This window comes from Lonchura striata, chromosome 6 (assembly GCF_050655825.1).
Source record: "Lonchura striata isolate lonStrDom1 chromosome 6, ASM5065582v1, whole genome shotgun sequence".
Lineage (NCBI taxonomy): Eukaryota > Metazoa > Chordata > Aves > Passeriformes > Estrildidae > Lonchura > Lonchura striata.
Genome location: NC_140708.1, coordinates 20579488 through 20606058, shown reverse-complemented (window position 1 = coordinate 20606058; position 26571 = coordinate 20579488). Strand labels below are relative to the sequence as shown.

At 41.9% G+C, this 26571-nt stretch overlaps 1 protein-coding gene across 15 annotated transcripts in view; it reads right to left on the bottom strand.

Moving 5' to 3' along the window:
* CAMK2G (calcium/calmodulin dependent protein kinase II gamma) overlaps window positions 1-26571 on the bottom strand; it is a 119070-nt gene that overhangs the window by 30054 nt on the left and 62445 nt on the right. For 14 of the 15 annotated variants that reach the window (XM_021548931.4, XM_085583508.1, XM_085583509.1 and 11 more), the window contains exons 4-12: window positions 20671-20725; window positions 20060-20125; window positions 17140-17212; window positions 13870-13972; window positions 12917-13000; window positions 11949-12043; window positions 9262-9384; window positions 6959-7042; window positions 6279-6321 (exon numbers count right to left, since the gene is read on the bottom strand). In XM_021548931.4, coding sequence (XP_021404606.1) covers window positions 6279-6321; window positions 6959-7042; window positions 9262-9384; window positions 11949-12043; window positions 12917-13000; window positions 13870-13972; window positions 17140-17212; window positions 20060-20125; window positions 20671-20725 — 726 coding nt within the window. The remainder of the gene's footprint in view (window positions 1-6278; window positions 6322-6958; window positions 7043-9261; window positions 9385-11948; window positions 12044-12916; window positions 13001-13869; window positions 13973-17139; window positions 17213-20059; window positions 20126-20670; window positions 20726-26571) is intronic. The other variant, XM_085583514.1, reaches the window with a different exon arrangement.

Genomic DNA, 26571 nt, shown 5'->3' with positions numbered 1-26571 from the left:
CAAGTAAGTTCTTGCCACCTTCAAGGCATGACAAAGGCTAGCTTGATTCTACATGCAAGTGAGAAGAACAACAATGTGACTATGGGGTCAAAAGGAGTCCAGCATTCATACTATACAGGAATGAAGGTATTTCACACAACAACTGCTGAAAACAAACTGTTACAGCCTTACAACACTTCAGGAGTAAAGGATTCTGCAACTTAACAAATATGCCAAATGGGACATCCTTGAAGTGGAAAAAAAAAAAAACACCATCAGAGATGCAGAATAGTACCACCATATGTTCTGGGAACATCCCAGAGACAAGCAGGGAAGCAACACTTTTCACACTTTCTGCAGTTTTCCCACAACCTTGTACTTGTCTTTGTGGACAGAAAGCAAATTCAGCTGAGAGTCCCTCCATGCAGCCCAGCACTATGTAACATTGATCCATGTTCCCTGGGGCAGCCTGCCCATCCAGCCTCCTTCCCTGATTGCACCTCTGCATGGCACACACTGCTCTCCCACAGGCCTGACAGCATCCCAGTACTGTAGAAAGAAACTGGGTCTGTGGTGTATTTGGTTCATGCATTATACTGTGTTTACAGAGAGCTGGAGAGCACATGAAATGCATTTACACATTAAGATGACTCAGACACTTCAGACAACAGGGATGCATGCAGGTCTACCCACAGATCAACCTGTATAAATTACAAGACAGAAATAAAGGGGGATGCAAAAGGATTTTTTGCACAAGCAACAGACAAGACTTCCTGTAACAATAATCCTTTTAGAAGACAGGCAGATTAGCAGAGAGACAACAGGAGGGGAAGTATGCAAAGACACATGCAGGCAGATTCTTTACTGTTCCTGAAACAGTCTTGTACCAATGCTCTACGATTTCCCAGCTGTGAGATGCTAGGATTATTATTTTCTATCTTTCCCATTTCCTCTATGTGTTCAAGGGATTAAATTCCCTCTTCTCTTAATTTCTAGAAGTTAAGAGTTCTTCTAGAATAAAGAAACATGAAAGCACATGCTGCTAACCCAGTAACTTAAAACCACTATTCTATTCCTGGCTTAACAAGACCCTCTTCAGTTGAATGCTGAAGAGAAATACAAAAGGCTTCTCCTGCACATACCCCTCCCTCTTCCCACATTTGCCAGTTCTGGCTGCTGTAGTAAACAGCCTGGGCTCTGGACCATGCTCCTGGCAGAAACACAAATCCCTAATGCTGAACTCATCAGCAATAAACACTCTGGATGTACCAGAGCCAAGGTGGGACTGAAGAGGAAACACTCCAAAGACAGTCACACAGAGTGTCTTCCCCATTGCCAGCCCCACTCCTCTTCCAGAGAGAGCAACCCTTCATCCAGCCTATCCCTGGATTTGCCCTGTCCTCAGCTGCCAAAACTCAGTTACATTTCTCACTTAGGTTAAGCTTCCAGAGAATTCTTTTTTGGGATGCAGAAAGAACACTGAGGCTGATTTTATTAAGTCTGACTAACTTATGATGCTATCCTAAAAAATGAGCCAAGTTCTGGCTTCTAAACACATGCATTTATACCTGAAGAATTCTGAACTTTACTAAGACTCCATAAAATAAAAATTGTATCATACCAACACAGACTTATGACACAGAGTTGCAGCTTGTCATTCTCATATTCTCAGTTCAAAGAAAGTAATATTAACTTTCTTAACTTGAAGTCACTTCTGGGGTCACCGCAAAGGAGCCAACAGTCAGTGTGCAGTCACAAGAGGCACTTTTGGCTACCATCACAAACAATGCCCATGAATGCAATATAACTTCAAGAATATCTATTTATTAAGGACAAACACCACAATAAAAAGTATTCCCAGAGCCTTCCTGAACTTTAGAGAGAGGACGTAGAAGAAATAATTTTAATAATCCACATCCACTTTTGATGATAAATTAGACTCTCTGGCTATAGTGATAATTAAATGCACTAATGAAATCTGTATCACTCTAGGAAGTTGCAAATAGATGTTACTAACTGAAATCCACTACTTCAGCAGGTCCACACAGTAATAGTTGAGCACCATTCACTGAAACCCTTACTGTTTCTTAAGAGATTTAGTAGATACAGCAAAAGCACTTAAAACCAACTTAATCTTTCGCTAAATGTAACTTCATCTTCTGCTTGGGAAATGTGGTTTCCAGTGATGTTACGCTTATTTAGTCAAAGCTCTACAAATATCTTAATAATATTTTCCCCCTCCATATTTTCATACCTTTGGATTCCTACCAGGATATACAAATTTCTGATCCTGAATCAATATCTACCTAACATAACACAGTAGAAACTTCACATATATTACTTATTTCAGTTATAGAAAAGAACTCAAATTTCTACCTGAGTATAGATATATATGTACATGCACACACACACATGTGCACACACACACAAAAGAGCAAAAATTCAGTTTCACACTTCTGGAAGGGAGGTATAACAAGACAGCAAAATATTTCAGTACCACTTCAGTATTTGTATTATTTCCTCCTTCTTTCTCTTTAGTCAGCTAAAAAAAATGTCTCTGTACAGGTTACATTAAATATACGCAGGCATATTCACACCTTCTTTGCTTAGTTAGAAAGACCTCTGCTCCTCAAATCTGCTACCAGCCTCTCTCAACCTCACCTACATAGCCAAATCTCAAACCTGCACATTGGAGTGTTAATAAGGATCTGCAGAGACATGTAATGAATTCCAGTTACTGTCACACTCTGTCACAATAGCTCCCTCACAAAACTGACTTGAGCGAGCAGTGGCAACCCAGAAGAAAGGTCAACATCAATTAAAAATAGAGGTTTCAGGCATAAGGCATAATTACCTGAAATGTCTGCCTTAGAATCTATTTTGAACATAGGATTGAATGTGATAGAAATTAATTTCACAGTGTGAAACACTTCTTTAACAGCTTCCCAAATTAACAGCTGCAATCCACTCAGGAAAACAGTACTAAGAATTTCACATAGGCCACTTGTAAGTTGTGCATAAAAATCAGCTTACGGAGAAAAGGCACTTGGCAGCATTTTGTGAAGATGGCTGCTCCTAAGATGAAAACCATTTTTTTCCATCTTTCATTCAGTTCATAGCAAGCTTTTTTACAGAGTTTTATCTACATAGATGAGTCCAGGCACCCTTAAATATAGCAGGAATCTATAAAACCCCTCCCAACTCTCTTCTAGTAATAAATTTACATTTACTTCTCAGAATATGATTTAGGAGTTTCTTGCATATGATCTAATCAGTTGATTTACCAACTGCACTTCCATATTCTGTACGTGCATGCAGATCACATCAGTGCTTGCTTGGATCATCTGAACATCTGAAGCCCCAGGTAAGCACACAAGTAATCCTGTGTATACCTTGGTGTGACCCTAACAATCCTGCAGCAAAATTTAGATTGCATCTGAATTAACACATACCAGAGTGTAGAGAGAAGCTACAAAGCCCTTATTGTAACCAGGTTTCAACTTCCTGACTTATGCTGAAAGGAGTGCAACTGTACCTGCTTTTAACAAATAGCCTACAGCTGGCCTGAGATGCAATCTTCTAAAAAGAACCACAAACAGCCAATATTAAATGGCTGAATATATCATAACTGGGTAAAGGAACCAGATATCCTTTAACTTAACTGGCCTGGGGCAAGCGGCACATAGCAAGCAACAAATTACTCAAAAAACAACAGATTTTTTTTTCTTTGTAAAAAAAAGAATTTTTGATGGGCTAAAAAGAGAGAGAGTACTGCTCCAGAGTCTTTAGGAATTTGTCACAGGCGTACACAGAGAAGGAGCTCCACATGACAAAATGTGACACAGGAGATAGTAATAACAGTGAGATTAAAGGAGTCTTCTCATATTTCCTGCAGATAATACAATCGTGCCTAATTAATGATACTGGGGTCACATGAGCCTTCATTCTCCTCTTTATTCAAAACATCTATGAAAGAATCTTTTAGGAGATCTCATTCCCAGACAGAAAGAAGCTTCTCTCTTCTTAAATCTAGTTCTCTGTCTGCTGGGAATGGGATTTTTAAAAACCCACAAAATAGTGTCACCCAATTAGAGAAAAATAAAAACCCCTTAAGGGCTTTAGGGAAAGAAAGAAATATTATTGCAGAACCCTTCAAGAGCAGTTAAATGTTTGTCATGGTAAGAAAAGTCTGAGCTCTACCTAAAGTTCCCACACAAACTTTTTAACTGATTACTTTCAGTTAGCATGCATTTATTCTTTAATTCCAGCAGATGTATCTACTTTGACTGCAGCCAACTAGAAAACCTAAGTAAATTAAAAAGTAATTACAATTTTAAAAAGTCAAGCTCATATTACACACAGTTCTGCACAGGAAACAGGAGTAGATGATCTCATCCCTCTAAAAACACAAAAATGTAAGTAATTGCTACTCTTGACAGAGGCTTTGCATCTACATTCACAACATCTCTCTCTGGACAGTTTTTATGAGTGTGTCATACTTGGAATCACAGTTTATATTCAAAGCAGAGCTCAGTGACACTGCAAACCCTGCAATCACTAAGGGCCACCTAGGATTTCCTTTTCTTCAGCTGTTAACTGAAGTGGATCCAGCAACTTCAGCCCTTGACACAGAGAAGAATGAGTAGAGCAAACTTCTTCTTCCTCAGTACTAGCTCAGGGATTAAGGAGATGTATAGGTCACACACCATTAAGGAGAACCCTTCTCTCTGGCATTTCAAGTACTCAAAATCTTACCAGTAAGACATTTTCTTATCCAAGCACTTCTGCAGCTTCATTAGAAGTGACAACATTTGCAGACTAAAAATTAATCTAAATCTTCTGTTTATTAAAAAAAAGGATAAAGCCCCTGACTATTTCAGAATCATCAATTAAGTGAAATAAAGATGAGCTGTGTAAATAGAACAAAAACAGTTCACTCCAGCAGAAGGCCCAAGAAAATGTTTAGCTCTGTATAGGCCTGTGCAAGTCCTCAGACTGTTATTTCAGAATCAGTCTCAGAAAACAGTACAGATTTTTTAAGTACTGTAATAGCACAATTGTGGGACAGATGAATGAATAAATTACTCTGTCTCTTTAACGTCAGACTATGAGAAATGTAGAAAAAATAAATTGTTGTAGCCACAAGTAATGCTGACAAATTGGCACAGGTCTATGTGAAAGCAAGAACCAAGAAATAAAAGTTTGGATATTGGTGAGGGCTGTCCCTTAATTGTAGCATAGTTTCACATAATTTTTTTTAACATCACCATACAGAAGTTCTCTGAGTTCACATACTCTGAGTTCACAGAAGAATGTATGCACAAATGTGCACTTTGTGTGCTGGGATGATCATTTCACAGAGGTTTTCATTCCAATTACAAGTTTATTGTAACAATATCCAGAATATAAGTATTGGTATCCACTGTTAGTAAATGGCCAGATGAAATTAACACATTTCCCTCATCACATAATCCATATAGCAGAACTCCACTTGAAAGCAGTTGTAGTCAGGTGCAATAAAAATCTGACTCATGCGTTCAATGACTGCTCTTTTAAAAGAGAAAGAAAATTACAGAGGGTAAAGAAAACAAAGATCCCATAAACCAAAAGCACTTACAAATAAAGGTTTTCCACCCAAATGAAAATGAGCACAGATAAGACTGCGTCACCTAGTGTGCTTAGCCAAGACAATAATCTTCCAAAAAGCATGGATTTACATGTTGAGATTTGCATTTTCAGTAAATGCACTACGTAATGCAGTTGGGTGGGAGCCAGACTACCAGCTATTAAATTTAAAAGGATGAAAACCACTTCTGAGACTCCAAGAAGGAAAACTAATAGCCAGACACTTCAGACCCATTTTTGATGAGTCAAAGTAATATAATACCCAAATAGCTCCTGTCCCTATTCTCACAATATTACTTCCCTGTCCCTGCCTCAGGTCTGAAGGAAACACTCCTACCTAATAAGAGCTCTTCACTCCTGGTTTATGATGGGAAAGCTAATGATATGAGCTAGAATTTCTCACAAGTAATTTCCTAATAAAATATCATGAGATGATTGTGGAAGCTGACTTTACTTCTATTTTGTACCAGACTACAATACCATGTGCTCCTCTCTAAACAAATAATTTCCTATTTCATACTGGTCACCAGCTGAGGCAAAGTGACCATCATTAAACTATGATAAACTGAAACCACATTTCCTCCCCTCTTACTGGACCCCAAAATGGTTTAAATATTCTGCAGCTCACTCACACAAAACAAAACCAAGGAAGGATGGGAACACTGCGGACTTACCTGAAAAATTCCGAGACACAAGCATTGTCGTGAGGATTGCACCCTGTGGGGAAGACAAAGCAGGGATAACAGAAGGTGCCATGTGAGAAAGGGGCTGGGTTGACCCGTGGAGGACACAATGCATCAGTAACCAATGCAGAGGTATACCACTGGTACCCTGAAGAACCCCAGTGTATCCAGGATTCCCACGTGTGGCTCTTAGGCTCGACATGGGACCACTCGCAATCCTGCCTTTCTAGAGCAGCAGCTAGATGCCAGGCAGGATAGCCTAGGAAATCTGAAATGGCACTAAGAATTAAACACACAGCTGTTTCCTAGATTTCACACAGCAGAGAGCTGCTTTTGCATAGGCCAGAGGCTTTGCCCCAGCTGCAGGCAACTGGTACCACTAGTACTGGAAGGTGCAGAGTGTTCAGAAATAAAAGTCCCAGAACTACCTGCTCTATTTCAACTCACTGGCAGAAACTAGAATGGGGGAATATGTAGCTGAAGAGGCATGGAAGGTTAGAGCTTGGAGAACAAAACCACTCAGCTCCTCAATACACTACTTCAGTCCTCAGTACTGAAGGATCACTCCTCTAACACTGCTAGTCATGAAAAAAAGTATTGCTGCTAGGAAGGCACTAACCTCAAATTCAGAGAACTAAAATCAAACCTAAAGCAAATTAAGATGCACTTACCTTTAGCTTCCTTCTAGCATTGAACTTTCTCAGGCATTCCACAGTCTCCTGCCTGTGCATCATTGATGCAACAGTGGATCGTTGCTGAAAAACAGGAACAGCAGAAAATCAAGAACATACCCCTACCAAATCAACCAGGGAAGTTCATTCCACTTGCACACAATCCACACGTTCAGGCTGACATGGCCAAGCCTCTCAGCACTGCATGGATGCAAAGCACTGCAACTTCATAACCTGTGAACTTCCATCAAGACACATTAAATCAAGATGGGCTATGACAGGACTGCAACCAAGAAATTTATGACTGAGGTAAAGATGAGAATCAGTGCTCCCTGATTTTCAGGCACACACAAGATTTAAGACAGTATGAAGATGAAGCCAAATGAACAAGCATACCCATAGGGAACTGAGTTAGAGGCACTACAGAAAAGACCTGGACTACGTTAGCTACAGTTTGAAAGGGAAATTTCAAGCAGTAAGGAAATACTTGTGAACAGCAGCCTTCCTGGACATGGCAACCCCCTCAAGGTAAGAGGTTGACTAGCAGAGGCCTTGGCATCTTTGTATCAATATTGCAGAAACAGATTCTTATCATATAAAAGACCACGTATTTCTATTGTACCAATGGAAAAAAATGAGCATAATCTCTATGCAGTAATTCACATCCGTCATCCACAGCAGACTGAGATGCCATCAGCTGCAAAAAGACAACTTCCCAGAAGTGTTGCAGCCATTAAGACCACAAGAGGAAATCAGAGACTGTTACTGCCAAGCATTTAGAGCACATGAGGAAGTCAGTGACTAATGCCAAAGTAGCTGCTGCTCTTGCATAGAACCACAAGCCTGAATTCCCTTTACGAGGATAGTGGGGGAATTTCTAACCTGGCAGATAAGTGTGAACAAAGTCTCCACTAACTTTCTCTTGCTTGGAAAAAATTCTGCAACACCCAAAGGAACTGTAAATTCAGCTACTTTCATGGGAAGTCTCTGCTTTGATCCTATTGTCAAAGCTGGCCACCTATTGCAGTACATACGGCACTGTGTGGGGAGAATGTAGCCAAAGTGGCCTCAAACAACTCTGGTGGTCACTGTTCTTCCAGCCTCTTATGGAGAGACAGTGATATCCAGTTGTTCAATGTGTGCTCACAAGAATCAGGACACATATTTCAGAAGTTCAGTGATGCTAAGACACTCATGTCTCAGATAAACTTTTAAACTTTTTTAGATTTCCTACAACATTTACTTTAGAGGAGTTATTCATACCCAGAAAAAAATGTATGTTGTGCACACAGTGACTGCAAAGCAAAGGGAAACAGACTGGACAGGAGGCAGTTTCAGTGAGAGGCTGCATGGCTGGGAAGTGAAATCAGACCCTCCCTAGCTCAAAGACGGAAAGCTGCCACAGGGAGTGGGCTACAATAATACAACTTCAGGTACAGGCATTGGGAGGAAAGTTTAAAACACAGAAGCTTGATTATAAGCATGCAAGGAGTAAAAAAAGGAGATGCAGTCTCAGCTAGTGTGAAGTTTTGACTTCCAAGGAACTTGCATAATTTTACAGCAGACACTCCTGTTAGACATTCACATAATTAAATTGCTATCTGTTGATTTGTGGTATAAGGACACCACCACCACAGCTTCTCAAGAACAAATGAGAAAAGGAACACACTAGACCCATCTCAGAAGTATGCTGTGGTATTACCAGAGCATCTGGTAAGACTTAGGTGAAACTATTTCATCCTGCAGAGATAAAAGTGCCATCACTGCTGCCCTCCCCTACACCCAGCTTATTCTGGGATTTCCTTGACAACTTTGCAAAAGATTAAAAATACTTAAGTGTGAGGTCTGGCAAAGCAGAAACTACATAGACAGAACAGCAAAAGATTTTTTTCTGATTTCGAGTTTACAGCCAGTTAAGCATAACAGAAATATCCCAAATATTGCCAAGATGCTATGCCATAAACTAAAGCAGATGAAGAACAAAATGGTCCTAAAATTTTTGACTGATGCCAAATTCCATGTGACATTTTAGGATGCTGTGGATTGGAAATAATGTGGGGGAAAAAACAGAAACTGTGGACACTGGACAAAATTCTAAAAGAATAAGGATTTTTTTTTTTTTTTTTTTTTTTTTTTTACTACGGTGGCAATAAAAGCACCACAGCATGACAAAGTAGGCTTGTTGAATATCAGTATATATAAAAAAATCTGAAATATTTGAAATATACTGGGTCCTTCAAATCTTCCTGGCATGTCCATTCAAGGCAAACCACAAATCAACCTGTAAGAAGGAGAACACTTACACAAACCCATGGGTGTTTGAGAGCCTGGTCAGCTGTGATACGCTTCGCTGGGTTTATCGTCAGCATCTGGTTGATCAAATTCTTGGCTTCAGGAGTCACAGTGTCCCACTCAGGTGATGGGAACTAAAAGAGGAAGAAGGAACAGATGATGAACTGAATAGAAATATCTTATACTAGCAAAAGAGATTCTCCCGTGCCACACAGCCTTTGCCCTTTTGATACCAGGGCTAACACATTTGCAAAACCCACCAATTTTTATGAAAACTCATACTGAACAAAAATCATCCAGAATCCAGCAAATGAATGGTACCAGACAGCAGGACACACCTTTACCACTCACCAGACATAAGCAAGAAGATGAAGAGTGTAAAAGCCTTTTAAGAATCACTCAGACCTTTGAATTTCTTTCACACTCAACAGTTAAAAAAGTAAAGCCACAGATCTTTCTAACTGAGTTCTTACACGGAAAACACAGGCACTATCTTTCTTTACCCCACCTGTCTCTTTCTCCAGCATGCTAAAAGCTCTAACAGCTTATGGAAAATCACAAACAGATAACAACAGCAAAACTGTATGAAAGCAAAACCCACTAACAGGGAACATCCCATCAGGTACATTTTTCCCACTATAAAACACAATATCCTGGAACAATACCAGTCACTTGGGTGTAGCAACCCACCAGCAAGTTGTTAGCAACCACCTACCCTGCCAAGATCTTTACCTGGCCGGGGGGGGCGGGGGGCAAGAGAAAAGAGAGATGGACAAATGGATTGGAATACAGAAGCATGAAAACAAAGAAAAGAATTTTAAATATTTCAGCTGCTCATCATCCATGAGGGGTAACTGCTTTCTGCTATAATTCCAGTGATGATAAAGATGAGTTGCTTGCACCATCCCTTGAAGGCTTGCCAGTGGTATGGATGACAGCATGCTGTGATTAAATCCTTACAAATACAGGTGAACTTCAGAACACAAATATGATGTTGGGGTAAACCTCCCTGTCTTTAAGTGGGAGAAAAAAATGGATTTATCCTGAAAACATTTCCTTACAGTACTACATAATTTATAAAAAGTTTATTCCCTCTTTTTTTCTCATGCTTTTTTATAGCTTTACTCAGTTGGGTCATAACAATACACCTGCTGTATTTGATTTGCATATAACCTCCTTTCTGCATTCGCAGGCATCATTAAGGCATTATACAATTTGTTCTGAAAATATTGCAAGAGGATACTCAAAAATCATGATACTGAAGTTTCAAGCAAGGACACTTTTCCCACACCTGAACTCTGAAGTATTCGTGATAATGTCTTGCAAAACCCCTACCCAACAGCACAAAGTAAAAAAATTAAAAATTTTTTAAATCACTGTTTTCACAGTTGCCACTTCCTCTCTGAGAACAACAGACTGGTCCTGTGCACACAGGCCCCTTGGTGCCAGGTAAGGACACCAGGGACAGGTGCATCAGTAAAATGAAGCAGTTTTCTATCAGGCAAAATGAGGGAAGAATCTACTGAAACTGTTCACTATAGGTGAGAATTCAAAAACAATAGATAGGCAAGGAGGAATCAGGCACTTCACTCTTCATGACTTACAGAAAGAGGTATTTAATCCCTGAAGTGCTTTGAAAATCCCCATTGATATAATTAGTGCAAAAATTCTTCTAATAAGAACAACCAACACATAAACTGGAGGGGCAGCAAGGCAAGACCATTCCAGGCTATCAAGTACAAAGTCATCACTTTGCTTTCACTCAGGAAAGCCACAAAGCCAGGACACAGGCAGACTTTTGTTCTCACCAGTACAGCTGCTCTCATGGTCTCAAGCACTGAAGCGGGGAGGTAACCAGCAGAAGGAGTCCAGCAGACCCCTCACCTTTTGGGGTTTTATTTTTTTTAATACAAACCACAAGACAGCCTACAAAAAGAACTCCCCAACTTCCTCTTGATATTCATGCCCACAGGCTTTGAGCTAGGATTTCCAGGAGTTCCTTCTATCCTCTCAAGCCTCTCCATACATGTAAGAATTTATGTCAAACGTTAAAGCTGTGGTACTCAAACTACATTTTATTTCACCTTTGCTTCCCTCAGTACTAACCTCCTTGCTATTCCTCTTTAAGGCACTTTTTATACCTCAGTTTTGCTGTGCTCTAGGAAGTGTTCCATGATCTGCTTGGCTTTTTACCAGAGCCTCCAACCCAATCCACCATGCTGATCCCCAGCACAAAGCCAGCCCTCCAATGGTCCCCCACCATTTAGTCTTCTCACTGGACACCATGCTTTCCATAGACTACAGCACAGAGGAGTAAAGGACCATAATTTAAGCTACTATTCTACAGAATACATCCCCATATTTTTATTAGGCCTTGACAAAGACAAGCTCCTTCACTCTATCTCCCCTCTACTCCACTGAAAATATCAGCATTACTAGAGGAGATAATTTCCCACCCTCTGCATTTCCCTAGCAAGCGTCAATGCTCTAGTGCCCACTGTGATGCTTTCCCTTCATATCCCTCCAGCAGCCCCAGACAGGACTGTATCCCAGGCAGTGAAGACAACCAGGTGTATGAGCACGTCCAACGTCACTTTGCACAGAAGCTTGGGCCTGCTGCAGGACGCCAGGTAAGACAGTGCCATGTTTTGGATGGCTTCTACACCCATGCAGGTACTCAGCAAGAAAGTGCCCTTACGTCATAGGCTCCGGCTTTGATCTGCTGATAGAGTTTGTGCTGATCTTCATCCCAAAAGGGAGGGTACCCCACTAGTAATATGTACAGAATCACTCCTGGGAGGGAGAGACACAGATACACTATGGTTAGGCTAATGTGCCATTTATTCCTTCAGCCCCTCTTCCTTCCCTCTTGACAGTCCCCAAGGCAATGATTTCTCCATATATTCATTTGCCATCATATTTAGTCTTCTGAGATAGCAAAACACACTACAAATCTGTCATCTGCTGGACCTCATCCCGGCACATGATGTTCAGCTCTTAACGCCAGTGTCAGGAGCTAGAACGACCTGCACAATGTCCTTCTACCCTCCTCTGGCTACCATGGCTGGCGAGCCACAACTCCCAGCTGCCCTCAGAGTAAGATGAAGCCACATCTCCTAGGGTTCCTGGGCAGCAAGGGACGTTTTAGGAAGGACTCTCTTTTTAGATGCTTACTGTACATGGTGTTGGGACAAAAATGACTCTGACAAAGCTGACACTCCTGGCCTGCCGTGAACCGTTTAGTCCATGTCAGGCAACACTGAGATCATAAATCTTTAAACTTATCTGTCCCAGATACATTAACACTTACTTCTTTTGTGTTTAAAAAATCATCCCACTTCAGTATTTCATCTTCTACATAGTTAGTGTAATAGGAAATTACTACAGTTATCTAAACAACTGACTCTGTAAAGCATAGACGGATCCTATCTCTTGAGTCTCATACATCTGACAGATGGCCCAAGGAAAAGATTAGGAGCCAGAATCAAATGAGTTCAGGCTCCAGTATACATTCCATCTACGCAAGGTGCTTATCCTCAATTGTGCCTTCATGTGTCCACCCAGTAAAAAGGAGCACTCTGTACCCTCCCAGCAACAGGCTACATGGAATCACTCTTTTACATGGAATGATGTTGTTTAAGTGTAAAACATTTTTTCAAATCTTACCACATGCCCATATATCCACTGGTTTTCCATAAGGATCTTTTCTTAAGACTTCAGGGGAGAGGTAGCCTGGAGTACCAGCAAACCCTGCCAGAAAATGGATGACATGAAGTACTAACAGTACCCAAGCAGAAGAGAGCTTGCCATATCCCAAAATCCACTAGTGATAACTAACAAATTCCAAAATTGTCTCTCCCACCCTTCATCTCTTATTTGCTTGAGCTGTCTCTTGGTAAACCAACAAAAAGAGGCAAGAAACACCAAAATAAAACAGAAAATCAGATGGGATCCAGTGCCTGTGTATTGCAAGAAAAACAGACAAGTAAGAGGGACCATGTCAGCCAGGTGGGCACAAACTTGTATGCCAGGCCTTATATCATTGTTACACATAATGGCTTGGAGTTTGAAAACACAAGACACAAATGGAACACATCTGATTGCCGAGTGATAGGGGGAGACCGGGAGAAGTTGTTTTTTCAGAATCTCTGCAGCATTGTAGAGTATCAGAGCTGATTTTTAACCTGAAAAGGTCTCAGTTCCAATTATATTTTAGCTAAACAAAGATAAGGTCAGATCCAAATGTGCCTGAGGAAGGCTAGGTCAAACGCATTTCTGTAAAGTGACCAAACAAAATTCCAGATGTCTACACTTCTTAGCAGTAGGAAAGTTCAGATCAGGGTCTAAACTTAGCAGCTGCATTCATCTCTGATACTAGCATCTACTGTAAACTGAGAAGAAAAATAGAGAAACACAGCCATTTGTTCTGCCTTTCTTTATTACTTCTCTATTGCACCTAGGCTTGAGCCTAAGACACAGAGGCTGTCATGCTTGGCAAAGAAACAGCCAAATACAGAGAAGTGTGCTGGAAGAGCTGAGAGAAAGTACTCAGGAGGATGCAACTCAACCAGCCACCAGAAAACAGGGGAGCAAAGCTGGGAAAGCTCAAACAGTCTTACCAAACCAGGCCTGCTGCTCTCCCTGGACTTCTATAGCCAGTCCGAAGTCAGCCAGTTTGACAGCAGCACCCTTACATTTACTCGCTAGTAGTAAATTCTCAGGCTGAGGAGAAGAAAGAAAAAAGAGTAAGAATGAAAGACTGACATCCTTGTTTAAAACCTCTCACCTAGTATTCACATCACTAAATTGCACCTGCTGACTGAATTTAGCATGCAGTACTACACCTGTTCAGATGAGGACACAGCAACAGCAACGAATGGCCTTGACCTAGAGCAGCAGTAAATCGTCAAGTCTAACATAAATCCTCTGGCTCCTCTGTGGGAGACAGCCTCTTCCAACCCAGCCCATACATTACATGCTGACACCAGAGGGCACTGGCAGTACAGTTCCTGCAGCACTTAAGCCAAAATTCTATTCTGCCCTCCTCAGAGGATAACTGGGGGGAGGGGAAAGGGAAGCGGGGAAGAAGGGAGGGACAACGCAGGAGATAAAATCTGCAGTGATGTTTCTCCCCTTGAACATTAGACAGTCCCCAGGGCACTGAAAAAGTAAATATGATGCTAATAAGGGCTGCCAAATATACTGCTGTAATGTGGGAAGGCATCATCTGGCTAGGCAGTAGTTTTCATCCCTTACAGAAAAAGCCTCAAACTGGCATAAGCAGCACAGCAGTGAGTATTCTTGTAAGCAATTTTTTCATGCTACATATTTACAGCAGCATAAAATATTCTGTCTTGCTACTGCTGCCATCACCTATACAAGAAGCAACCTTGTCACTTTTTCCATGTGCCAGGAAAGGGAGACAGACTTTTGACCCTCACATTTCCACCTTGAATGAATCTCACTCAAACCATCATTCTGTTATGTTCCAGCAGAGGACTTCAGGAGAAGCCTTTACACTGCTCCAAAAACTGGACTGAGAATTGGCAGCTTCCTCTGAAGCACAAGAGTAGCTAGTTACATGGGACCCCTTGAAACCCCAAAGCCTTTAAGGTGATGGCTATTATGGCTTTGCTGGAAAATCAACTTGAAAATAGGCAGGTCAAAACAAATAGGTGGTTTCTCATCTTATCCTCTTCTCATCTTTTATGCAATTTGTTATCAAGTTGATTTTTTAACTGAGCAGGATAGAAGCCTGGAAATCCAGAAAAAGGAGCTTGTCTCAGTTTCACAAATCTGATAAAGATCTTTTTTACAGCCTGCTCACTTTTTTCACCCCATAGCCACTCTTTACCCCTGTTCTGCCTGACAGGCACAAGGTGCTTTGCTCACTCATCTGTCCTAAAGTACTGGGCATGTGCCTACTCCTTTGAATGAAAGCAGAAAAGCCTTCCTCAACACAGTCCTTGCCATAATCAGCTTGGAAGGAAGGACAGCTGGGTCTCGATACATTTGGATGCCACTGGCTTTTCACTATATGGCAAGAAGAAGAGATTGTGGTAATCAAGTTACACTAATGAAGATTCACCACTATAAACAAGACCCTAAAGCAGAACATCAATTAAATATTCTGAAAATCCCTCTCAAATCCAGACTGCACCTAGACTTAGCTTGACTAAGAGCAACATTTAAGACAGACTTGTGCTAGTTAAGCACTTTGTACCTCTATTTTAGAAGCAAACACCTTAAGGCCAATGGTGCTTATCCATGTGCATGTTTGCCAACATATGGGTTGTCTCAGGTTTAACATACTTTTTGGTGAGGATGTGAATGCACTCTCTAATTTCTTACAGTCCCTATAGGAAGATCAATATTTGACACTCTTTAATAGCATGTCAGCCAAAAGACAGGCTTATGAGAGTGAGTACAAAGGACAAAACTTTACTTGAAGCAGGCTCTACAGTTATTACACACTGACGCTGAAGGTCAAGCTTTTGGAGAGGAGCTAAATATTAAATAAAAAGCATAGGACCTTTCATTGCTAAAAGGAATGGTTACTCCTCAGGCCTGGATAGTTTCAGTCAATCAGAGCAAGCAACAGAAGAAACATATTAACTACAGTAGGGAATGTCTAGAAGCTGATAAATTCTAAACAAGTTGCTAGCTTTTCTACAAACAAAACTTTTTGAAGGAAACCAGATTATATTTGAACACAACGAAAGCTTCTTCTGTACTGGAAAACATTATTGATTTTCATAGACTCCCTAATTTTGGGCAGTAGTGCCTCTTGGATGCTGCTTTCGCAGGAACTGGTGTTGTATCTAATCAAGAGCAGCCAAGAGTTCACAGTAGATAATTTGTATTTTTTCACAATGTAGTGAAGCAGAAGGTCAAAAGTGTTGCATAGAGTTTGTCAGAAACACAAAGGGTTCTCCAGTAGACCAAAACACCAGAGGAACACTGCCACCAAGCTTGCAATGTGCTTTTACCATGCTCTCTGCAAAATATTTTTCTACTTTCCTCCTTGTACATTGTTTAACAAGCCCAAACCAACACTAGCAGCAGGTGTCATCCTGCATTAATTTAACTGGACTGTTGGTGGCCATCACCATTGCCACTTTAGACAGAGAAGGCTCCAGGGCATGTAGACTTTCCCATGCAAATCTTTTCTTGCTGGAGCCTGCCCAGCTCCCAGCACAGCTGCACAGTTTGGGGAGTTTAGGTGACTCCACTGGGGAGACTTAGGGCTATAAATGTGTTATCATGTGTCAAATGATTGATTCATCCAGTCTTTAACTGGCCAGCAATTTTGGTTTTAGATTTAAAGTGCTTCTTCTGATGAGAAAAGAAAGAAATAACACAAAAAATTCTTGTTGAACATCTCTGCCCTAGTGCAGTGGCATGTATTTGGCAACACTGCAGAATAAAAATATACATGCTGTGTGCAGACAAACTCATCCTGGCAGATTGAACAAAAATTGCTCCAGGTCTCTAGAGATCTCTTCAATCACAAACTAGAAAGTTTCCTTCATTATAATGAATCCTTCCCAAGTTTCTCTGGAAGCATACTCCTCTCCAAGATTCACAACTACCACATCCTGGAGCTGCCTCAGAGAAGCTGAGAGCTGGCAAGGTTCACAAAGACTGAAAACTTCCTTGGGAGTTCAGCACATCCTCTAGCCCTCTAGAAAACTCTGAAGAAGCAAAGTTGTGCTTCAGGAACCCCTGAACACAGTTCAAATTAAAAAAAAATAAAACAAACAACACAACCAAACCCAAAAAAGCCCACACAAAAATCTCTGCCAGCTGGCAACACAATATTCCTGTCTTGCCTCTTCCAATGATCCCCTGGCTGCTCTCCTCAGACTACAGCACAGAGGAAACATTACCTTCAAGTCCCTGTGCACGATATCATGCTGGTGAATGTGATTCACACTCTCCAGTATCTGATGAATACAGTGGCTGCAAGATAAAAGGGAGAGACATACAAAGTTACGCACACATATTTAACATCTCATCTCATCCCAGAACTACTTCCCTAACTTTTACATTTGTACTAGGAGGCATTCAAGAGCTCATGCTGAATCTCTTCATCGTGAGCAGTGGATGCCACAGCTCAGCACCATCACAGCTGAATAACCCCAGCCCTCCCAGCAACAAGATGCCAAACATCCTTTCTGTAGCAGGACCACAAAGCCTCACTCCTACCTCCCATCATTTCCTTCCTTCCCTTCCCATCATACTAAGCCTCTCACTTGTTCCTTCAGGCAACAGTGCCCACCCCACACAGAACAGCCAAGGCACCCAAGTATTTCAGCACAGCAGCTGAAATTGTGCAAGCAAGACCAAATCACTCCAGGAAACATTCCACTGGGCTAGTCCTGAGCGAAGAATAAACTTTGGGAGAACAGCAGCCTTCCTCAGAAAATTCAGAATGACGACGCCTGGGCGCCTGCCAGTTTGCAAAGCTTTCAGAGCAGCATCTCAAGCACTTTATATACACAATGTGCACACACACCCGCTTGCTGGGTGCCTTTTAAGTACAGATCCCACTTAAGGGGTTAGTAATCTGAAAAGCAGACTCATTCCGTTAAGTGCAGCGTTCTGCACTCCCCCAGCTCACAGAAAACCCTGTCTCTGCCATTCCCACTGCTGTAAACCACAGGGACAAAAACAAGATGTTATTTACACCTGTCGCATAACAACAGCACAATCCACCCATGGGTGAGATTCCAGGTTGCAACTATCTCTTCCACTAAACTCTTACTTGGCTCCCAAGGGTGAATCAGGAATGGAATAGGGATTTTGACAAGTATAGCTGGGCAGCAACCATGCAGATGTGGACAACTCAGAGAGGTCTATGTCCTCACTGTAGGATCTCTCAGACCCTTCATTGACTTCTACAAATCTCAGAGGAACAAATTTGAAATTAGTGAAATATTTGAAAGAAAATTTTTATTGTCAAATATTTGAAAAAAGGCTACAGGAAAAGATAGGAAGAGGGTGAGGAGAGGAAGAGGAGAGGAGAGGAGGTACAGCACTGTGTATTTGCTACCCCCGCCCCTCTGGAGCTAGCAGTCTGATCCTCAGGGTCGGAATCCATGAAAATCTCCCTGCTCCCAAAACAAAAATGTATAATTAGAACAGAGCTGAGTCTGAGCGAGAGAGATTTTCTGGCCAAAAATGGCAAAAGTGTGAGGTGTCCCAGGCGAGCCAAACACGGCAGATTGGCACAGACCTCGCTCCCTCGCTCTCTCAGACTGCTCTGGAATTCAGCACAGCATGGGGAGAGAAAGGGAGGAGTTTCACTCTGTCATCTTACGGGCACTTGGAGACTTGACCAGCTGACAGTCAGAGGCCTGAGCACCCTAAGGAGAGCTCACAGAGCAACAGATAGTCCTCCTTTTCCCCTAACCCTGCCATAATTTTCCCAAACAGTGTCAGTCACTGACAGCTTTTGAGCACTTCAGGGAACACGCACTGGCAAGAGGAACAAGGGAAGGATTGTGATTGATAACCTCAAAACTTCCCAACTTCAAGGCAGAGTGGCATGATTGACTACATATCCATCGGAGATGCTGTGCCTACAAGATCTGTACACCCCACTGAAAACATCTATGGGGCTCTCAGATCTCTCTGCCAGGAGCTCCAGCAGAGCTGATGAGTTCACTGGCCTTCCCAATCACCAGATGGCTCCTGGCAGAGCACGCAGGGCAGTGCCTCATTTGAAAGCCTGTAATGACCAGAAGACAGACACTGTAAGTGAACCACGGGGAAAGCAAATAAGTGCCTGCAGACTCCATTAGCAGTACCTACACCAACACCCCAGGTCACACTCTCTTTCCTTCCCTGCACTCAGTATCATCGTCCTTAAAGTACTGCCTGTCAAGCTCAACCTGCCACAGTACCCACCACTTCCTTCTTACACCTCTCTTCCCATGGCTCCCCTGATTTCTGCTTCAGCAAGTGTTAGTATGGGATAAGAACATGACTGGGTGTTCAGTCAGCAGAGTGAAATGTCACCACTGGGCCACTCCGAGGCCATGCAAATGCAGAACAGGAGTGGCCTAATCCTGGCTTTGATTCCAGATGCTGCATGTCCAGAAGATGGATGGGTCAGACAACACCCTCAGCTACTGCTGCACATAACATCCACCCTGTATAAACAGGGACATGCACATGCCACTTCAGGAACCTCACATGTGGGAGAGAGGGGATACATTCAGGAACAGAAGGGCATAACTCCAAATCTTTTTAACATTAAAATATGAAGGTTGGTCTCTCATGTTGTGCCTTCTGTCACTGCACTGACCAGCTGACTGTCAGTCAGAGACTTCCACAAAAACACAGCCTTCAAAGCCTCGTTTCCTCACTGCCCTGTAAACCATTACCTAGACTCAGGATCTGCCCAACAGCAGTGGCACCTCACTGGAAACATGCTAGAAAAAGAAAGCCAAGCAGGCAGCACCCTCACAACTCTCCTTTATGTTTGCTTAGTAAGGACACACTGTCACCACCCACCAAAAAGGCCAGGTAGACAAAGCTGCAGCAGTGGCTCTCCCAGCAAACAGCACAGAATGTGCAAGTGACAGAGACAACAATGTCTGCAAGCGGGCAAGGTCTACAGCTATACTGAGTCAGGCTGTCTGGTGACAATTAAGTTCATGTTAAAGCAGAAAGAGGATTTGTTTCATCCAGACAAGGGGCAAGAGTGTTAGAACAAAGCCACGGCAGATCAGCAGTCAGGAAACTCATTCCACTTGTACATGTATATGGAACACGCATGCAAGGGTCTGGAAACAGCCTTACCTGGCATCTGCTTCACTGTAGTATTCTCTAGCAACAATATCTTCAAAGAGCTCCCCACCAGTAACCCTGGAGTGCAAAAGAACAAAGGATGTTACAGAGCCCATGCTTGTGCAGTTAAAGGCTGCACAGGATGTATATGGCCACCCACCCGGGCCCTTTGCCACAGCCTGCATGGGATGCTGCCTTACAGGCAGAGCTCCACCACCATGGCTACAGCCACATGACTGAGCCCCTGGACCAGCAGTGTACAGGACACTGCTGACACACTGCACATGAACTGCCCACACACCTCTGCTGAGCATAGTGTATGCTGAGCTTGCAAAGGACAGCCCTCCTCTGACCACCGCTGGGCTGCCTCAGAGACAAAAATCAAACTGTCTCCATACACAGGATAGACATTCTTTGCCATCCCACACTTACACCTGGTACCAGAAGCCTTCCTGGTCTGTCCCCACCACACAGTCAATGGATTTTTGTCAGATAGGCCAGAAGTATTTACAGGTCTCAAAAGAGAAAGGGAGAATTATCCTAATGCAAGTGCTTTTTATTCCACTCTTAGTCACCCACCAATGTGCCTGCATTATGATGAAGCATCAGAGACAGACACTTACAGATCAAAGACGAGGTAATGGAAACCTTCTTCTGAAATACTGTCATGGAGTCGCACTGCAAAAACATAATCAAGAAGTGAAGATTTAAAGAGCAAATATGACACTTCAGAAATCAAACTCATGCACACAACCGAGTTCTCCCTCAACCTACTCAGTCTATTAATTCCCCATGCCCTTTACTCTGTGTGCTCCCTTAGTGACCTATTTTTTTCCGTTATCTCAAAGGAACAGATGGGTGTCCTGCACATATATTCACCCCTCTCCAGCGTCAAAACAAGCTCTGAGTATTTTTGACCTCCTGTTCATTCTTCCTCTCTAATATTTCAGTACCCTCCTTTCATATCTGCCAACTTTTTCCTACATGGTTGTATTTTGGCATCTCTCCCAATCCATTATTTCCTAAAACAAACGTTTTTCCGAGTCCCCAAAACAAGCCTTCAATCCATAAATTGACTTCTGACTCTACCTGCATGTCAGTACCATTGGCCCCCTTTCTGCCGTTTATCTGTAAGGCTCAACAATGTTCTTTCTTTCTTCTGTTATTTCTTTTTCCTCTCTTCATTCTGACTTACACTGCAAATTCTTACCCAAAATTCAGAACCAGTTTCTTGTCTCATTTTTCTGACCAGCAAGTCACATGTTTCCAAAGACATATTTGATCACATTCCGCTTCTCAATATTTCATCCACCTTCAGCTATCCCTCTTAAATTCTGCTCCTTTTACCTAAATTAACTTTCATCTTTTACCGTTCCATGTCCCAGGCCCATGATGGGCCACTATCCCCTGATATTTTGGGATCTCTGAGGTTCTGTTCTCTTATCCCCATGTTACATACAGGCAATAACAATTGTATCTATGCACTCAGCATGGTGCCATTTCCTCTTGCCTGAATCAAAATCTCCATTTCTTCAACCATTCTTGGATACCTAGGCACTATTGTAACCCAAGAGAAGAAACTTCATATGGCTACAGAAACCATACTTTTTTGGTTTTTTCTTCTGCTGCAGAACATCACTCTTTCCTCTGCCAATCAGTCACAAGTTAGCAATTCTCTTTCACTCAATTCCTAAGCCTTCACATCCTGACTAGAACAAGATGTCTTCTTCACATGACCATCTATAATCTTTGCCTATTGATTCACCAAAGTAAAGCAACTAGCTGAGACAAGACCAGGTCTCAGTCACTTTAACACCTTGTAATTGAGTATTGACCAAAGTAGCGTTGACCGTTCTCATAGTTACAAGAAAAATCTCATTATCCTGCTCTGTCACTTTAATGTTACCTTTGCCTCTCTTCCCTACCTTCCATTCTCTTCCCCATACAACACAGTGACCTGCCTTGATTTTCCCAGCATCATCATTTTCTCTCTGTCAGTATCAAGAAGTCAGTTTGCACCTCTTATCAATGCATGACATCAACTACCATCATCACTGTATTGGGAAGGTTTCAAACTAGCACTGGGCACATATGGAACAGCTTTTGCACATGTTAATGCGCTTCTTTACTCCTCCTTGCAACTCTCCTTTGTTCAGGCACCCTTCCATGTGCATGCAAACACACTCAAACCCAGAAGATAGAGTAGGACAGATGTGCAGAGACCACTGCCAGTACCCTTCCTCAGAGGATTTAATTCTTTCCTTGGTTTTTTTGCCTGTTGATTCACATTTTTTTTCTCCTTTTATCTAAAAGCTCTCTGACCTGGTCCCTTGGCTAGTTTCCTTTCCTTAGCATTTCCCCATATCTAACTGCAGGGGTCTGGGAGGAGCACTCCATCCAGCAAAATGCTGTGAGCAAGCCAATACAGCATTCAGGTTCAACATTCACGCTGTTCCTAATGCGTGAGAACAGACACATCACCCTGACCAACTATGTCCTGTAAATCACTTGCTGCAAACAAAAAATTCTTCCAAGTAAGCAGTCTTAGTTGTGTCTGTAATAACTATATTGTAACACAAATTTGTGTTAACAAGAAAACTTGTCTCCCAAGCACTTGGAAGAAAGCAGCAGAGGCGGCATTACAAAAACACAAGTGAGAAGAAAGGTATTTCCTAGGAGAGAGTTCCATTCAAGATTGGAAACAGGACAGAAAGCAGCTGAAAAAGACACTTGGATTTCCAGTGCAGGGCAGTTTTCACTCCAGTAAAGACTGCTTGAGGTGAAACCAGGACAAAAGCACATCAACAAGAGCTGAAACCCAGAACACAGGCAAAAGTCTGCAGAGAGATGTTATGAACAGATGGAGAAACTTCAAGGAAAGCTGAATGTACTAACAAGGTCATGTTTGGTGATGCTCAGTGGGCATGAAAAAGCATTCTCCTTCCTCTGGCACCTGAATGGTCACCAAAGCACTGCAAGAAACACCAAGCACAGAGGAAAGTGCCACGAGTGATATCACGATGGAGGAGTACAGCCACCAGCATGCTGAGAACAGTGGCCTTGAAAAAGACATGTAAACATGTTGGCAGGTAGAAGTGAGGAACAGTGAATGATAAACTTTGACGCAAAGATTCGGGCAGCAAATTACAACAGAAAATAAAACACAAATGAGCTGATTGGTGCTATTCCTTTGTCCCAAGGAAAGCAATTTTGTCAACTACATTATGAAAAGGGAAGGAAGTAGCAATTCAGCTGGCAGAGACTCACAGAGGCAGCAAAAAGAGCCTTCAAGGACAGTAAAACACTACTTGCATCCTTAGGTGAGGAGCCATGACAAGACGACAGAGACAGTTCATACTGAAGTTATGCACCACCCTAGGGCTGCACAGCAAAAGAAGGCCTTGAAGGCAGGACACAGGTCATTAACTTAACAAGGGAGCTGCCTCTTCACGACAGCCCACAATGATGCTGGAATAAAATCTGCCTGGGATTTCAACTGCCGAGGTAATGAAGCTCAGGGAGTAATGGTAGAATAGCAAAATCCAGAAAAGCTGTAGGAAAAATTACACTGGGCACCACTACTTTGCACAGGAATAATGAGTGACAGCTCAGAATAGCAGTGTGAAGTCAGACAGCAATAAGTGGAGTCAGAAAGGAAAAAAAATAAAAGTCTGAAAATACCAAAACTCTTGTGAGTCTCAATTCCAGCCCTAACTTCACACTGATGCGAATAAACAAAACCAATACACAGTAGCAGAACAGAAATAAAACCTGGTGTCCTTTCACCCTAAAGTGTTGCTTACCTACCCTCCTGCAGAGCCACAAGAGCTCTCCTGACTAGCAAGGAGTCTGCAATGGACAGCTCTGAGGTCATGGTTCACTCTGCTGACATGCAAAGTTAAAATGCCCTGCTTTCTACTACAGCACTAGCATCCCTAACTGAGGGATGATTAGCTTAAAAACATGACCTGCCTTTTCCAAAACTATTCAGCTAGTCCATGAAATGGCATATATTCAGAAGTAACTGAATGATAAAAAATATTTTAAAAGTCTCTGTGCCTCCTCTTCACTTTGGTGGTTCACAAATATGATCCACATTGTGTGAGTATTCACCATGAAGATACACAAACAGAAAACATCTAATACCTTCACCATCCAGACAGTATAGAGTCCTCTCTGCTTAAAGATAACCTGTGCAAATGTCCTCCACCTGAAGGTAAAATACAGGTTCCCGAATGGCCAGTTCCAAGAGCAAAACTCAAGTACTGGGCTGTCCTCGGTTTCAAACATCTTCTCATGAAAAGAGGTTCCCATTTCTTCCACAAGCTGCTGGTCCTGACACACTGTCTAACAGCTCCTTTACTACCACAAGTTCAGCTTTAACACAGTGGTTGACACAAAAGCTGCTCATATCTGTATAACCTTGTAATGTGGGTTATAAGGGAGTGAAAAATATAATTATATGGAAACACTGGAGGGCAAAGTACTCCTGAAACCTGATTATCCATAATAAGAAAAACAGAGAAATAAAAACAAAAGTATTCATCCAGTTAAACTTTTCTTCAAAAATATTACAGTACTCCTTTTTTTTTTTTTCTTCTCATCAATGGATCAGTGATGCATGTGTCTAGCACAGTAGGCTAGACAAATGCACATATCACAAAAGGAGTCTCAAGCTGCAGCAAGAGGGAAGTTGCACAACAGTTAACAGAGTGTCTTTCAAAATACAACCAAACTAAAAAATGATCAGTATTTGACAAGGGAGCTCATCTCATTCTACTCACCAGAAGATGAGGTGGATTATTTCTATTAGCTGATTCTGTGACCAAGAAGCAGCAATTCAAACCATATTTCCTTCCTAGCCAAACACTATTAACACAGGGATTCTTTTAGATGTAGGAAATTAGACCCTGCCAACATCACTCACAGCTGGAGTCACCTGATGACTCTTTCCATTGAAAGATCTCTGATGGATGTACTACAATGGTTAGGTTCACAAGAACAGACAGAGAGGGGAGTAAGAAAGAAAACAGAAGCAAGTCAGACAACAAGGCACTAAATCAATTACAGGATATGGTGAAAGACTTCACCTAAAGTTTAATTCAGGAGAAAAAAAAGATCCCATCCATACAAAAAACCAAAGTAGTTTTGTAGAGTTCACAAGCACATCTAATTTTGTAATACTGATAAGTCTTACAGATAACTTTCAAAATAATACCTAAAAACCACAAAGCACTAGTAAGCACTGCCAGAAAAAATGCTGTCCAAAGGAGCAGCATCAATTACAGACTGGGAGGTAGAAACCTTTCCAACAAAACCAGCTGCTCAGTCAGGAGAAAGTGTGCATCACCACTTGGATGATATTGCCAATAAACACATAGATTCTGGGAGGAATAAGCAGTGGTTTCAATACAGCATCTTGATGAAACGTTTTCAGCAAGCCACAAAGAAAGCCTAATGGGGTTTTTTTTCAGTATCTCCTGAATCTGGTACTGCAGTGGTACTCCACCAAGGTTGATGAGAGCGCTACTCAATGCTGGCCCTCCAATTTTAAATGCACACCCGTAACTGCACTGTTAAAGAGCTGTGAGGCATTACAACACACAAGATAGAACCTAACTAATTGCTTTAAGCATCCTTTTCTTCCCTCAGTCTTCTCTCCAGCCTTAACCTATGTAAACTGATTTTATTGTATAGGTAGCATCTCCCACAACACTGGTCTTCTGGAAAAGTAACTAACAACAGAAAAACAAAGATAGCAAATGGCTCTCTTTCCCCAAAAACTCAGATCTTCAGCACACTCTGCAAGTTAGGGCAAGATTTTTCTGTCTTGTGTGGGTGTGTGTGCAAGGTCCGAGGCCCTAACGCAATCCAGAGCATTTGCAAAGAGCCTGATACCACACTGAGTGGCTCAAGGGGACGAGCTGCGGTTACTGAACCTAACAGCAGCTGCGGAGCAGAGTTCAAGCACTTTCTAAGAACATCTGTTGTGAATATTACTTTTCCCTGACTGCTGTCTTCAGAGTCTCACTGGAAATCTTGCCTCAAGAACAGAACTTCAAGCTGCTACTTCAAAGTGTTCCAAAATCCTTGTGCACTTACACTTTTTATTTTACAAAGAAATAATACTGATAAGCTATTATATTAATGAGAGAAAATGAGGCATTTTAGTGAAAAACAGCAATGCAGCAACAGTCATGCCATATGGTTTGCATTCCATGCCTGAAGTGACCCTGTACAGACAGCCTCAGCTCTCTGATGCCTGTGATACAAACCAACTGAACATAAGAGGAAAATATCCTTCATAACAAACTGCAACAGCCTAACAACAAATGCAAATTGCTGCTGAGTCACGCAAAGCAAGGCTCTGTGAATCCAAAAGTTGAAGTAAATCATGAAGAAATCAGAAAAGAGCTATCCAATTCCATAAAAATCCACCTGAACGACAAGAACATGAGACATTGAAAAGCAACAGACATGTCATCTTTAAAATATCATATCTAAAAGGCTAATTGGTACTGGTG